This window comes from Girardinichthys multiradiatus, chromosome 22 (assembly GCF_021462225.1).
Source record: "Girardinichthys multiradiatus isolate DD_20200921_A chromosome 22, DD_fGirMul_XY1, whole genome shotgun sequence".
Taxonomy (NCBI): domain Eukaryota; kingdom Metazoa; phylum Chordata; class Actinopteri; order Cyprinodontiformes; family Goodeidae; genus Girardinichthys; species Girardinichthys multiradiatus.
Window position 1 is genome coordinate 39,499,279 of NC_061814.1, and position 14,118 is coordinate 39,513,396.

Below are 14,118 nucleotides of genomic sequence, written 5' to 3' on the forward strand. Positions count from 1 at the left end.
ACTATCCTGCAGTACAAAATGGCCGATGACGTTGGAAAGGCATAGTGGCGTCCAGCAACGTGCAAATGGTCTAATATTCAGCAAACAAGTGGTCCAACACATACAAACTTTAGAGGAAATAAGGGATAAAAGAAACACTATGTAAGTGTTTGTACAGCAAATGTATTTATATTCAAATAAACGAAAAAAAATGAATGGCATGTTGTAGTAGTGCAATATGCATATTTTGTTTCACAGCAGAGTAGCTGACTACTAAGGCTGCAAGGTGTTCATTGTGATCATCAGAGACAAATTGGGGGAAGAGACTGTCTATGCGATGGCTGGTTTTTGCAAATACTATGCTGTAGTGCAGAACTGAAGGTAGAAGCGTAAAGACTTTGTGTCCAGAATGTGTGGAGTTTGCAGAAATGTTAGCTGCCCTTTTAATGTCCCTAGACCTGTACAAGTTCTGGATGAAGGGAGGTTCAGTCCCAAAGATCCTCTCTGCAGCCCAAAATGTTTGTTGCAGTCTGTACCTGTCCTGACTGTGGATGAGCCAAACCAAACTGTGATGGACGGGCACAGGACAGAAGTAAGGAAGCTGGTGATCCACTGACAGGTGGAGGCTGGCACTGTAAGCTTGATGAGCTTCTGGTAGATGATGTCTGGGTTGATGGTGTCGAAGGCCAATATGAAGTCAACAAACTGGATCCTGATGTATGTCCCTGTTTGGTTAAGGTGGTGCAGGATCAAGGTTAGTCCCAAACTGACTGAATCATCAGTCAACCTGTTTGCCAGGTAAGCAGATTGCCAGGGGGCCTGTGATGTCCTTCAAATGCTTCAACACCAGTTGCTCAAAGTATTTCATTAACACAGACATCGGGGCTTCAGGTATGTAGTCATTTAATCCTGTTATGGGGTTCCCTGGGGACTAGGATGATGGTGGAATGCTTAAAGAAGTAGGGAACCTCACGCAGCTCCAGAGACTTGTTGAAGATCTGGGTGAGAATGGGGGCCAGTTGGTCAGTGCAGGCTTTCAGACAGAAGGGGGAAATACGATCAGGTGCTGGAGCTTTCCTGGTCTTCTAACACTGTGATCTTTAGTGCAAGCAAGGGGTCAGAGATGAGAGAGGAGTGGGTTTTGTTTTATGTTTGAGTGGGGTGAGGATGAATGGGTTAGGATGTGAATGGCTGTTTTTCAAACCTGCAGATGAAGCTGTTGGGGTCGACAGCCAGTCACTGGTCATCACAGCATGGGGAGACTGTCTACTGTAGTTAGTGATGTGATTCGTGCTACTCCAAAATGCTGCTGTAAACCTCTTCTTTGGTGGCTTCCTCAAATGTTAAGTGAACCTTGGTTTATTGTTGTTGTAAAGGTCTTGGTCTTCACACACGTGTCCTCACAAAAACTGATTTATGATGTCACAGTTTCATTAAGATTTTCCAGGTCAGTGGCTGAAGCTTAAAAACCACTCCAATCTGTGTAGTCCAAGCAGGCCTGCTTTGATTCATCAGTCCACTTGCTAACAGTCCTAACCAGAGCCTTAGGGGTTTTAGTACAGTGCAAATGCAAATAAAAAACATCAAAGTACCAGAAATATCCTACTAGTACAGATGCACATTATTTCTGGTTCATCATAATCACAAGGATGGATGACAGGTCTAAATTTAAGAATATTGAATGCTGAGTTGGACAGTTAAGCAACGATAAATTGAAACTTTTTTTATTTTTCAAGCCTAGAAATTTGTTTTTAATTGAATTGTACCGGAAGTCACACTAAAGATAGAAAAAGTCACGTCTTATTTTTTTATCATAGAAACCAGGCTATTAACTAGGGGTGTGTACAGTAATGGCTGGGAAGGTAGTATGTCCTGAGCAATTGTTTCTTTTTATGCATATTTAAGTATAAAAGGAATGTAAGAAAAAAAAAACAGATAACATTGAGGATTTAGATCTTTAATGAAGAAGTAGTCTTTCTATTGAATATAGTATACTGTTGATTAATGAATCTTTTATTGCGTCCTCACCAAGAACAGCTCTAAATTGATTAGGTTAACAATGAACATAAAATGTGAAATATTTAAAAATCCAATGATAAAAACTTTACAGTATATGCCAACTGCAATGGGTTTGGAGCTTAAACAGCTACCACTTTATAAAGAGGCAATATTTCCATGGTGATTATTCCCATTGCTTAGTGATCTCTGATTTTTCTTGTTTTTGTTCAGAATGAGTAAAACTCCTCGAGATTAGTCTACTTGGTGTCACTGTTTTACCAACTTTTGTTTAATCAGACATTTTCCGCTGAGATATGAATCTCTCACACTGTTTCAAAGTAGAAAAGATAAGTGTGAGTAATGATCCTCTTAAATCACAGCCAACATTTTAATCTGCTACATACTCATACAGATGCATTCACACAAAAGTCTCTTAAATGAATTAGACTTTGTGAGACACATATTGTCTCTGGTGTTTGACTGCATTCATCAGCGTAATCCCAAAATGATTGAAACACCACAGAATAAGTCCTGAAACAAAACCCTTCTAAAGCATTATTACATTTAATTTTCCTAATTCAAGACACTTTAAAGCTTATAGATAATTCACCAGTATTGAAGCCACAACACAGACATTTAAAATTCACACACTCACAGATTTCTCTACTCTGCTCCAGTGAGGTTATCCTGTCCAATATCGATGTAGCCCTCGCCGGCAACTGGGAGTGTCTGGTGACCAGTTCCAGAGGAAACACCTCTAAGCAAATGGAAATAGTTGTAGTGGAGACTTCGGCCCCGTACTGCCCTGCAGACAGAGTCTCCAACAACAAGGGAGATTTCAGGTGAGTTACCTTGCATCCATGTATTTTTGACATCATCAAGTGGAACTCTAAATTAATCACCTTGTTAGTTCAACTGAGATAAAACATGTGTTTTTAGGTGATAGATAGATATTTTCTATATTATCTGAATAAATGATATTAATGTTTCTGTGCTCAGTCAGGGGGTAATGTTGCAGCAGCATTGACAATCAAAAGGGTCAGAAATATCCATGTTGTGTGTTCTTTATCTTAGGTTGTTTGCGGATGAAATTAAGGTTTAACAGTTAAATCTTCAACCAAGTATCCGCAGTTCTTTTGTTCAGAAAGTTTTGGTACATATATATGAATAGTAGGCTAGCAGAATAATACGTCGTGGGCCATAATTCTTATATATTTAAAATCGAGTCAGGGTCAATAATTAAAATATATTTCTTATCGGCAGCAAATATATGAAAAAATCCATCTTATTTACATGAGCAGTAAGCCATAATTGAATACTTTACAAAAAGAATGAGAATTTATTTTTAGAAAAAAAATAAAATATATATATATATATATACTGTTCAAAAAAATTAAGGGAACACTTACATTTTCTATGTATAACATCCTAGATCTGAATGAATGAAAAATTCTCATTGAATACTTTGTTCTGTAAAAAGGTAAATGTGCTGACAACAAAATCACACAACAATCATCAATGGAAATCAAATGTATTAACCAATGGAGGCCTGGATTTGGAGTCACACACAAAATTAAAGTGGAAAAACACACTACAGGCTGATCCAACTTTGATGTAATGTCCTTAAAACAAGTCAAAATGAGGGTCAGTATTGTATGTGGCCTCCACGTGCCTGTATGACTTCAATTCAATTCAATTCAAAAATACTTTATTAATCCCAAAAGGAAATTAAATGTTGTTATAGCTCATATTATGAAGGTTTCCTCAAAGAGCCGTTGTAGATGCTGATGGCTGTGGGCAGGAAGGATCTCATGTAGCGCTCCGTCTTACAGCAGATCTGAAGAAGCCTCTGACTGAAGACACTCTGTTGTTGTACAACAGTCTCATGAAGAGGATGCTCAGGGTTCTCCATAATGTTCTTCATTTTATGAAGAATCCTTCTTTCCACAATGATCTCCAGAGGTTCCAGAGGAGTCCCCAGAACAGAACCAGCCTTTTTTATCAGCTTGTTGAGCTTTTTTAAGTCCCTGGCTCTGATGCTGCTTCCCCAGCAGATGATGGCAGAAGAGATCACACTCTCCACAACAGACTTATAGAAGATATAAGGAGTCTGTCTTGTACTGGAAGTCTGAGGTGTACAGAGTGAAAAGGAATGGTGAGAGTACAGTCCCCTGTGGTGCTCCTGGGCTGCTGACTACCTGGTTAGACTCATAACCCTTCAGTCTCACAAACTGTGGTCTGTTTGTCAGGTAGTCTTTGATCCAGGAGATTGTTGAGGCCTCCACCTGAGTCTTCTGGAGTTTCTGACAAAGTAAATCAGGTTGGATTGTATTAAACGCACTGGAGAAATCAAAGAACATGATCCTCACAGTGCTGCAGGCTTTGTCCAGATGACAGTGGGTTTGTTGAAGCAGGTGTAGGATGGCATCTTCAACTCCAACTCCACAGCGATAAGCAAACTGAAGAGGGTCCTGATGGTTTACTGTTTGCTTACTCAGGTGGGCCAACAGGAGTCTCTTTAGGACCTTCATGATGTGAGATGTCAGGGCAACAGGTCTATACTAATTGAGGACTGTTGGGTGAGTTTTCTTTGGTACCGGAACAAGACAGGAGGTCTTCCACAACACCGGAACCTTCTTCTGGGCCAGGCTAAGGTTGAAGAGGTGCTGCAGAATCCCACAGAGCTGCTCTGCACAGGCCTTCAGGACTCTAGGGCTGACATGATCTGGACCTGCAGCCTTATTCCTATTCAGTCTCTCCAGTTGTCTCTTCACTTGACTTCTTGAGACACACAGGTGGAAGGGGGAAGCAAAGGAAGTATCAGCATCTTCTGATATGGTCGAAGGCAAACATGTAGAAGCAGAAGGGTCTAGGGCTGAGGTGGAAGATAAAAAATGTGAGGTGTTACTGGACAGCTGTGGGTCAAAGGAGGGTGGAATGTCTGTTTGGCTGTGAGCAGGAGAGGAGGATGCGAAGCTTGTTTCTGAACTGAACCTATTGAAGAATGTGTTCAGTTCATTGGCTCTGTCCAGACCTTCATCGGTCCGATCATCCCTCTGCCTGAAGCCCGTGATCTTCTTCATCCCTGTCCACACATCTTTGATATTGTTTTGCTGGAGCTTGCTCTCCAGCTTCTTCTGGTACACCTCCCTGCTGTCTCTTATCTTGACTTTAAGTTGCTTCCCTACAACGCCTGAGCATGCTCCTGAAGAGATGTTGGATGGTCTCCTGAAGGATCTCCTCCCAGACCTGGACTAAAGCATCCGCCAACTCCTGGACAGTCTGTGGCTGTGAGCACAACCCCCATTTGTGGACGTCGGGCCCTCATACCATCCTCATGGAGTCGGTTTCTAACCGTTTGTGCAGACACATGCACATTTGTGGCCTGCTGGAGGTCATTTTGCAGGGCTATGGCAGTGCTCCTCCTGTTCCTCCTTGCACAAAGGTGGAGGTAGCGGTCCTGCTGCTAGGTTGTTGCCCTCCTACGGCCTCCTCCACCTCTCCTGGTAGCGCCTCCAGGCTCTGGACACTACGCTGAGAGACACAGGAAACCTTTTTGCCACAGCTCGCATTGATGTGCCATCCTGGATGAGCTGCACTACCTGAGTCACTTGTGTGGGTTGTAGAGTCTGTCTCATGCTACCACGAGTGTGAAAGCACCACCAACATTCAAAAGTGACCAAAACATCAGCCAGAAAGCATAGGTACTGAGAAGTGGTCTGTGGTCCCCACCTGCAGAACCACTCCTTTATTGAGTGTTTCTTGCTAATTGCCAAAGATTTCCCCCTGTTGTCTATTCCATTTGAACAACATGTGAAATTGATTGTCAATCAGTGTTGCTTGCTAAGTGGACAGTTTGATTTCACAGAAGTTTGATTTACTTGGAGTTATATTGTGTTGTTTAAGTGTTCCCTTTATATTTTTGAGCAGTGTATATTTATTTTATTCTTGGAATCACAATATTAACACTACAAAATGAAACTGAAATATTATATTGGAACTAGTCATTTGTAGAACCAATAATTAACCTATTACTAATCACATTCATTTATTTTAATTAATAATTATTCTTACTTGGAATTAGGAACCAGATTTTAAACAATAGTAATCTTGGTAATAAACTGACTCATCTTTATTGCATGTGCAGCAAGACAAAACAAAGTTTGCAAGAACTCTAAAGATGCAGTCAAAATCAAAAAGTTATGCTGAAGCAGGCTTGTCACTTTAAAATCTTCTCTTGGTTTTGCTATCTTTTTTGTCTTCTGGTTTTGTGTCTCTTCTAGTGCCCATCATTCTCTCTTGCTCTCCTGCACATCTGCCTGAGGATTAAATAACACAGAGAGATAACCCCATTGTGATGTTATGAAGCAATAATCACGCAGAAGTTTAGAAAACGTTCATTGCCCATTATCCTACCAAGGCTAAAAATAATCCAATATTATTTCAAACTTTTATTGTTAATGTTTCAGAGATCATGAGTAACAAAATAAACTTGATAACTTCCTGACTGGAAGCAGAAGGCTAACTCAAGGATGTCAGTATGCATCAAAACAAGACATGGGTGAACTTATTTCAAAACCTTACAGTTCTAAAAAAGCAACCGATTTTGTATGGGTCTTCGTTTCAGCGTGAACTTTCTGCAAAAAAGTTTATTTTCTGAGCAATTAGAAAGCTACATTGCTTTCTGTTACTGCTTTTAAACTACCACCGTCTGGTAGAAGGTACGGCTACCCAGCCCTTTCAAAATATAGAAAAAAACCATGAGCTGTGGAGGATATTGTTGTCAATTCTGTCCCTCATCAGTTTTCCAGGTGTGATCCACTTCACTTCAGGATAGTAGTGCAGACTAACGGCTGCTGTCGTAGTACTGCTGCCACCGCAATGCACCTTTTCACCATATTAACGCTGTTTATAACACAACTTGGCTTCTACCTGAACCGTTTATCATTAACGCTGACACAAGCGTTCATCTTTAAACTCCAGGGTTAATTGTGGAGTGCCACAGGGTTCAGTACTTGGGCCAATTCTCTTTACTATATATATGCTTCCAATAGGTCAAAGTATCAGGCAGCATGGGATAAATTTTCACTGTTACGCTGATGATACTCAGCTTTACTTATCCATAAATCCTGATGAACCCAACCAGTTAGATAGACTACAAGCATGTCTTGAAGACATAAAAACTTGGATGACTTTACAAATCTTTCAAAAAGGTCTGAAAGCACAAAGACAGCAGTGTCCCCAGAGTCCGTAGTTAACAATAAATTATACAAAAATCTTAAAAGGGCTTTTTTAGATCTATGGCATGATTTTAAACCAACTTCAGTATAAAAAGCTGGGTTTGAATCTGAGCATGGGGTCTTTCTACATGATAAAAAAAAACTATAAGAGCGACTGTAAAAACAGGAATAAAAGGCTTACGAAAAGCTAAACCACTAAAGAGTAAAGAACACAGAACATGCAAGAAACCTTGTTGTCATTTCTGTCTTAGAACTGAATGTTAACAACAACATAAAGTATAACTTATTAAATCAGTTAACCATTATTTTTAAAACATTGCCAAAACTAGAAAATCTCTCATAGAGCGCAGAACTCCACCAAGGCCATAGGGTCATTGACGCATGTTGGCTTTTTTCTACACTGATAAGCTATACTGTGGATGACTTGTTGCCACTGTATGTCAGCTGCTGACAGGGTGAGGAACCATATGGGAATTCCAAGTTGTCGCTCCATGGTCTGGGAATGACAAAGTATCCTTCAGAAAAATCCTGGATACTGTTGGTGCACTGCATCACCACCAAAATTTAACCATCTGTTCCTTGTCCTGAAATCCACCTTGTCTGACAATTTAATCAAAATCCATTCATAGGTTTTTGAGTTATTTTGCAAACAGACACTTGGTTTAATAGCTGACACCAGGAGGTCTCCTTAAAAATAAGCCAATAGTTTAACCTCATTATGATTAATTTCTCCAGAAATCCTTCCAAAGGCAAAGTAGCTTATTACTAGAAACTACTTGACTCAATCACTCTGTTATTACATTTCTACTTACGGTGAAGTTGAGGTTCTTAAGTCTTCTCACCCTGTATCAAACCAGTTGTTGTTTAGCCTGAAATGTGGTCTTATTAGTGGCAAATTCCAGAATTCAGCAGGTAAAGAACTACAGCGTTTGGTCAGTTGATATGTTTTACTGATAAGTGTGGGTAAATGAACTCCTACACATTCAAAGCTGACCCAGTGTAGTCTAGTTTTACAGGACAACTATAAACAGTGAGACCTCTTCTTTCCATTACTCAGAGGAACCAACACAACATACCTCCTTCTATCCATTCTGCTTTTCTGTGCTGTCCACTCCTTTGTTCCTTTGTATCCGCTGTACTTCACAGTCTACTTTCAGAACAGCAAGCTTCAAGGCTTTGCTTCCGACAGACCATTGGAGTAATGGGCTGGAAAATTAGCCTGTTTCTTGTGGGGGTGAAATTAATGCAATTTATTAGACAGCTGCAGTTGCTCCAGCACCAGCAACATGAATGAAAAGAGAGGGGTAGTAAGAGGACAATGAGTGGGGAAAAAGGGTAGTAAAATGCCACGTCTCTAACCACAGAACAGATTACTGACCTCCTGAGCACCCTGCTTTAATTATATATTAAACACTACATGGCATATTTTCTGTGGTATACTTTTTAAGTAGCTGCAAGCACAAAACCATAAAATATGCAACAGATAGTTTTCTTTTAGCCCATTTCAATCATTACAAAGCATATCTTTCCAAATGCCACTGAAACATAACAATAAGAATTCTTATAATCTGCGGTTCCTGGCCATTTAGGTTTTACTGTATTTGAACCAGTTTTTTTGGAAAGTTGATTGATTATGTAGCATAACAGTTTTTAGAAAAAAAACTTTGGTGCACAAGTTTGAATTTATCGTGAATCTTCATTAATACACTCAGTCTCAAATATATACATATACTCCTTCAGATATAAATGTTCCTTTCAACAATTCAGAGAGAAACCGCATGCTCTTTGTATGCAGCAGCAAACTTATGGCCTGACTCTGGCTGTATGCTGGACCCCTTTTCTTACCAGAAATGGTGGGGCTTTTTAAATTTGTTGGTTACCTGGTACAAGCCTTGCTTTTCAGCATAGTATATTAATAGCGTTGAGGTCAGGGTAACTCAAGAAGCTGAATGTTAGCTTGCCTTATGGATTCCTACAACCATTTTTAGGTGCCAGTTTAGAATCAAGAGCCTGTTTGAAGACCCCACTTTGTTTAAGGTTCATCTGACTGTTGTTTGAGGTATTCCTCCTTCTGCATCAATTCATCCACTTTTTGCAATGCACCTCTACCTCCTGCAGTGAATCAGACCCTTGGCATAATGCTACCACCACCATGTTACCAACAAAACTAGTTTAGGAACCAATAAAACAGGTTAACATTAAGCATCTACAGGAGTTGGACAATGAAACTGAAACACTTGGTTTTAGACCACAATAATTTATTAGTATGGTGTAGGGCCTCCTTTTGCGGCCAATACAGCGTCAATGCATCTTGGGAATGACATATACAAGTCCTGCACAGTGGTCAGAAGGATTTTAAGCCATTCTTCTTGCAGGATAGTGGCCAGGTCAATACGTGATACTGGTAGAGGAAAACGTTTCCTGACTCGCTCCTCCAAAACACCCCAAAGTGGCTCAATAATATTTAGATCTGGTGACTGTACAGGCCATGGGAGATGTTCAACTTCACTTTCATGTTCATCAAACCAATCTTTCATCAGTCTTGCTGTGTGTATTGGTGCATTGTCATCCTGATACACGGCACCGCCTTCAGGATACAATGTTTGAACCATTGGATGCACATGGTCCTCAAGAATGGTTTGGTAGTCCTTGGCAGTGACGTGCCCATCTAGCACAAGTATTGGGCCAAGGGAATGCCATGGCCCATGCTAGGGACACTTATCCAGGCAGAATTATGCTAGAAGCATGATAGTGGCTAAAGAGAGCGAGTTGCATCTAGTTATGCAACTTATATGGTTGTTTAACCAAATGTTAGTAGTGTTCTACATATAAAAGTGAGCCTGTGTGCAATACCTTGACCCTGCATGAATAAGAGAAAATCCACAGTAAAGTAAAACCTGTGCACCCACTTCTTTTAATGTACAATTCTTTACAGCTGTATATTAATTCCACCCTAAAATTTAAATGCCCAAAAATTAATATGAATGCAATTTTTCTGATGATATTCAGTATGAATAAACCTGTGACCATTACTTCAGTCTGTTTTTCTCTATAAAGCTTTTTTTTTAACCTAACACTAACACCCAGAAAATAAAATATTATCCATTTGCATGTTAAACCAATCTCACTCCAAGTACGGGTTGATTAGCAGAGCAGCTCTGGGTGCTGGTCTGTGATGACATTATTGAGAAAGTCTAATTTTTTGCTCCAGAGGAGACTTTATTGAACTTTGCATGGTCATCAAAACAACGCTAATGCTGGAAATTTGTTATAAGAAGAATTAGGTAGGTACATCATATATACATTTACTGAAATGTGTCATCTTCTACCCTGGTGCACATGTGGGGTTCACAGTCAGATCAGTGCACCAGTGTCTATTAGAGAAACAATGGATGTTTGATTTTCCAAATATATTAAATGTGAGGTATGTTTAACATCTTCTCAGAATCCAATGAATCGCTGCAATAAAATGTTTAAAAGGAAAATTATTATGTAAATAAATCATTTATTAAGCAAGTAGAATATGAAACTTCATTTCTAAATTCCATGTTTCAACATAAATTTAGTTTAATTAAGTATGTTTCGGTCCAGATGGCCGAAAACTCTGGCTGGCATCCTAGCCTTCCTGCCGTGTGCTCCTGCAACCTTTGGATCTGCCCCCAACCCCTCTGGCAGCTCTTCCCACCCCTCCGGCCAAAGGCAGAAGAAAGCATGGCGTCGTTGTGATCGAGCTGGGCGGTGGGCTGAAGAGGACTATACTCAGTGCCCATATGCTAGTGAATTGACCCGCGTGCTGCATCAGCTCACTCAGGTACGAGTGCTGATGGGGATCTACTGATTAGAACTGCTTCAGCATCCTAAACCAGTTTGCTTCTTTGTTCTGTGAAACATTTCTAATTTATGGAGTTTTTTAGAATGTTTGAAATGTTGATTTTTTTAAACTTTTTTACTCTGTTTTAAATTATAAGAATCGGAACATACAGGTGCACCTCAAATAATTATAATACCTTCAAAATGGTATTTAATTTGAGTAATTCAATTTAAAACATGAAAATCATGTACTAAACATACTAATTACACAGAGTGATGCAGTACGTTTCAAGTGTTTATTACTGTTAATTTTGATGATTATGGTTTAAAGCTAATGAAGAACCAATAGTTAGTTTTGCTGAAAATTTGAATATTTCAGGAGACCTATTAAAAAACCATTTTTAATACAACAATGTATCATGGCATACACAACTATGAGGAGGCTTCCTTGCTGACAAGCTTTATTGAGATCCTGGTTTAATTTTCCAGCAATCACCAGAACCAACAATGTAAACAAGCTGAAGGTGATGCATTCTGGGCTTGCTTAACACCTTAGCAGAGCCACAGACTGAAATCTTGCAAATGAGATTCCAACCAAGTACTCACTGTATATACTGTACAGTACATGGACATACTTTTCATTATCCCAATATGTCTTTATAAAAAACAGTTTTTTTTTGGTTATATGTAAAAAAATCTAATTCTGACAAACCAAAATATGTGACAGCCATAATCAGCTAAATTTACAGTACTAAATTCACACTTCAAATGTGTGCAGTGAATCTATGTAGCCTCTTAATGGAATTGCAAAAATAAATTAACCTTTCAATGATATTCTAATTCATTGAGATGCACCTGTAGTCCTGAAATGAATTGCAATAACACACATACTGCAAGAGATAATGTTAAATTGTTAAAAAGTGTCCTCTGGCTTTTTTAACCTAACATTGGTTAATAATTTCTCTAAATATTACTTTGTATTTCAGATACCCATTAATATCAGCAATGCTCAGCCTTTGGGTCAGCAGTTAGTGGCTTTTACCAACAGGGCTGCACACTTTACTGATGTTATGGACGTCATCTTTGTCACTCACCTTGTGGAAAGACTAACAAGGCTGCTGGAGAAGCAGAAAGACGTAAGGATAAAGTCAAAGATTTGCAGTTTTATGAAGATGTATTTCTTTGTAAGAAAGTGATAGTTTTACCTTTACTGAGCCATGAGCACCAAAGGAAATAGAAGGAATTTATATCACGATGAAGGTCAACTTTTGCACTGGGAATGGTCCTGAGCCTAGTAAGTTGGAAGAATCTGTATTAGTTTTCACTTGCACAGTTAAGCAACATAGGTCACTCAGGGGGAGATATTATAAGATACTTAATGCCATGTTATTCAAAGCACAATTCACAAAAGACCATCCTCATTGGGGCAATAAAAAAATAGTCAAACGAAGCAACAATAAAATATATAATGTGTAAATAGAAAACTGCCATCCTGAAGCAGTGATTAAGCTCCAGTAGAGCTGGTAATCTAAATTAAATCTCTCTTTTATGAATGAAGACACCATTGTCTACTTCGCAGTTCTGACTCAGGTTATAAATGTACCTGTTGGAGGGGATTTATTTGATGTGAATGCTGTGTGCATTTGGATAATTGTGTGTCTGCACTTTCCCACTCCCTTGCAAAAGTGCTCACTTTGCCTTTTTATAGCCACATTTTTTATGTATTTGTATTAGAAATTGATGTGACAGACCAACACAAAGTAGTCCATAAATGCAAAATGGCAGGAGAATGAAACAGGGTATTCTCATTTTCTTTACTAAAAAAATCAAAAAAATGTGGTGTGTATTTGTAGCCCAGCTAAATCAATTCTATGTAAGCTGTTTTAACTACATTTGCATATCTTTTGGTATGTCTTTACCACCTTTGCACTGTTAGACTTATTTTTTTCCATGGTAGCAGATGGAGGGTATCAATGGTATTCGATTTTTGCCACAGATTCTCAATTAGATTTATGGCTGGAATTTGACTAGGCCACTTTAACACCTGAATTTGCTTTGATCTAACCCAATACTTTGTAACTCTGGCTGTATTGTAGAGTTGTTGTCCTACTGGAAAGGGAACTAATCCCAGGCTCAAGTCATTTTCAGCTTATAACAAGTTTTATTTCTTTGCACTATATTAATCTCCATTAATTTTCCCATCATATTTCCTCAGCTGGGGGACTACATTTCAGACATAGCCAGTAACATGATGCTAGTTGAAGAGCACATCTTGTGGATGGCGCAGAATGAGGCCAGAGCATGTACTCGCATTGTCCAGTGTGTGGAGCGTATTGCCGACTTGGCGCTCACAGAGGACAATCGGGTCATTTCTAAGGTGTGTTACACTCACACTCCAGGCTCCAAAAGTTAAATTTTCTTACTAAATGTTTCACAGCTTTACTTTCTCTTTTGTCTCAGAATATTGAACTCTAGATGTGGCTTAATCAAACAAAGAGAATAATGAAACATAAAGATAAATTGCTTCCTCTCGTAGTTTCATCTTGCCTCTGCTTATTCTCTCCTCCCGGCTGTCACTAGGGATAAAAGCATATGCAAAATGACTAATGTAAACTCTCTTCTCTCCTTTCTCTTTTTGCTTCTCTTCAACCCTTTTTCTTCCCCACTTCCTCTCCTGAACCTTTGGGGGTATTTTCTGAAGGTATCTGCTAACATAGCTCTGGAGGCTCTTCTGATCAAGCCATCAAACTTTCTTGGTCTATCCTGCACGGCACTCCAGCAGAGCCCCACATCGGCCAAGTTTCCCATCCGGCATGACCATTCCTACCCCATCAAGGACAAACAGGGAGAACATGAAGCCACTGGAGAGTCGTTGCTCAGTTTCAAATGCCACACTGTCAACAATAGCGCCTTGCCAGCTAGTCAGCTCAGCAAGGTAAGTCACAAGCAATTAAGTTGTGTGACAATTTGCAAAATGTCCCAGTTGCTTCTTTTGCTCCATTGTCTTGGTAAAAATGGATAGAAATGATCAGGTATTGACATCAGTTTTATTTTTATGAGTTTTAATCACATAGCTAAAGGCTGTTTGATA

General features: G+C 39.3%; 1 protein-coding gene across 1 annotated transcript in view; it reads left to right on the plus strand.

Annotated features, from left to right (window-relative positions):
* The window catches only part of LOC124858850 (adhesion G protein-coupled receptor A3), a 317,892-nt gene that overhangs the window by 112,823 nt on the left and 190,951 nt on the right, over positions 1–14,118 (plus strand). The window contains exons 8-12 of the mRNA XM_047351126.1: positions 2,655–2,819; positions 10,809–11,028; positions 12,014–12,163; positions 13,243–13,404; positions 13,729–13,962. Of these exons, the coding sequence (XP_047207082.1) occupies positions 2,655–2,819; positions 10,809–11,028; positions 12,014–12,163; positions 13,243–13,404; positions 13,729–13,962 (931 nt within the window). The remainder of the gene's footprint in view (positions 1–2,654; positions 2,820–10,808; positions 11,029–12,013; positions 12,164–13,242; positions 13,405–13,728; positions 13,963–14,118) is intronic.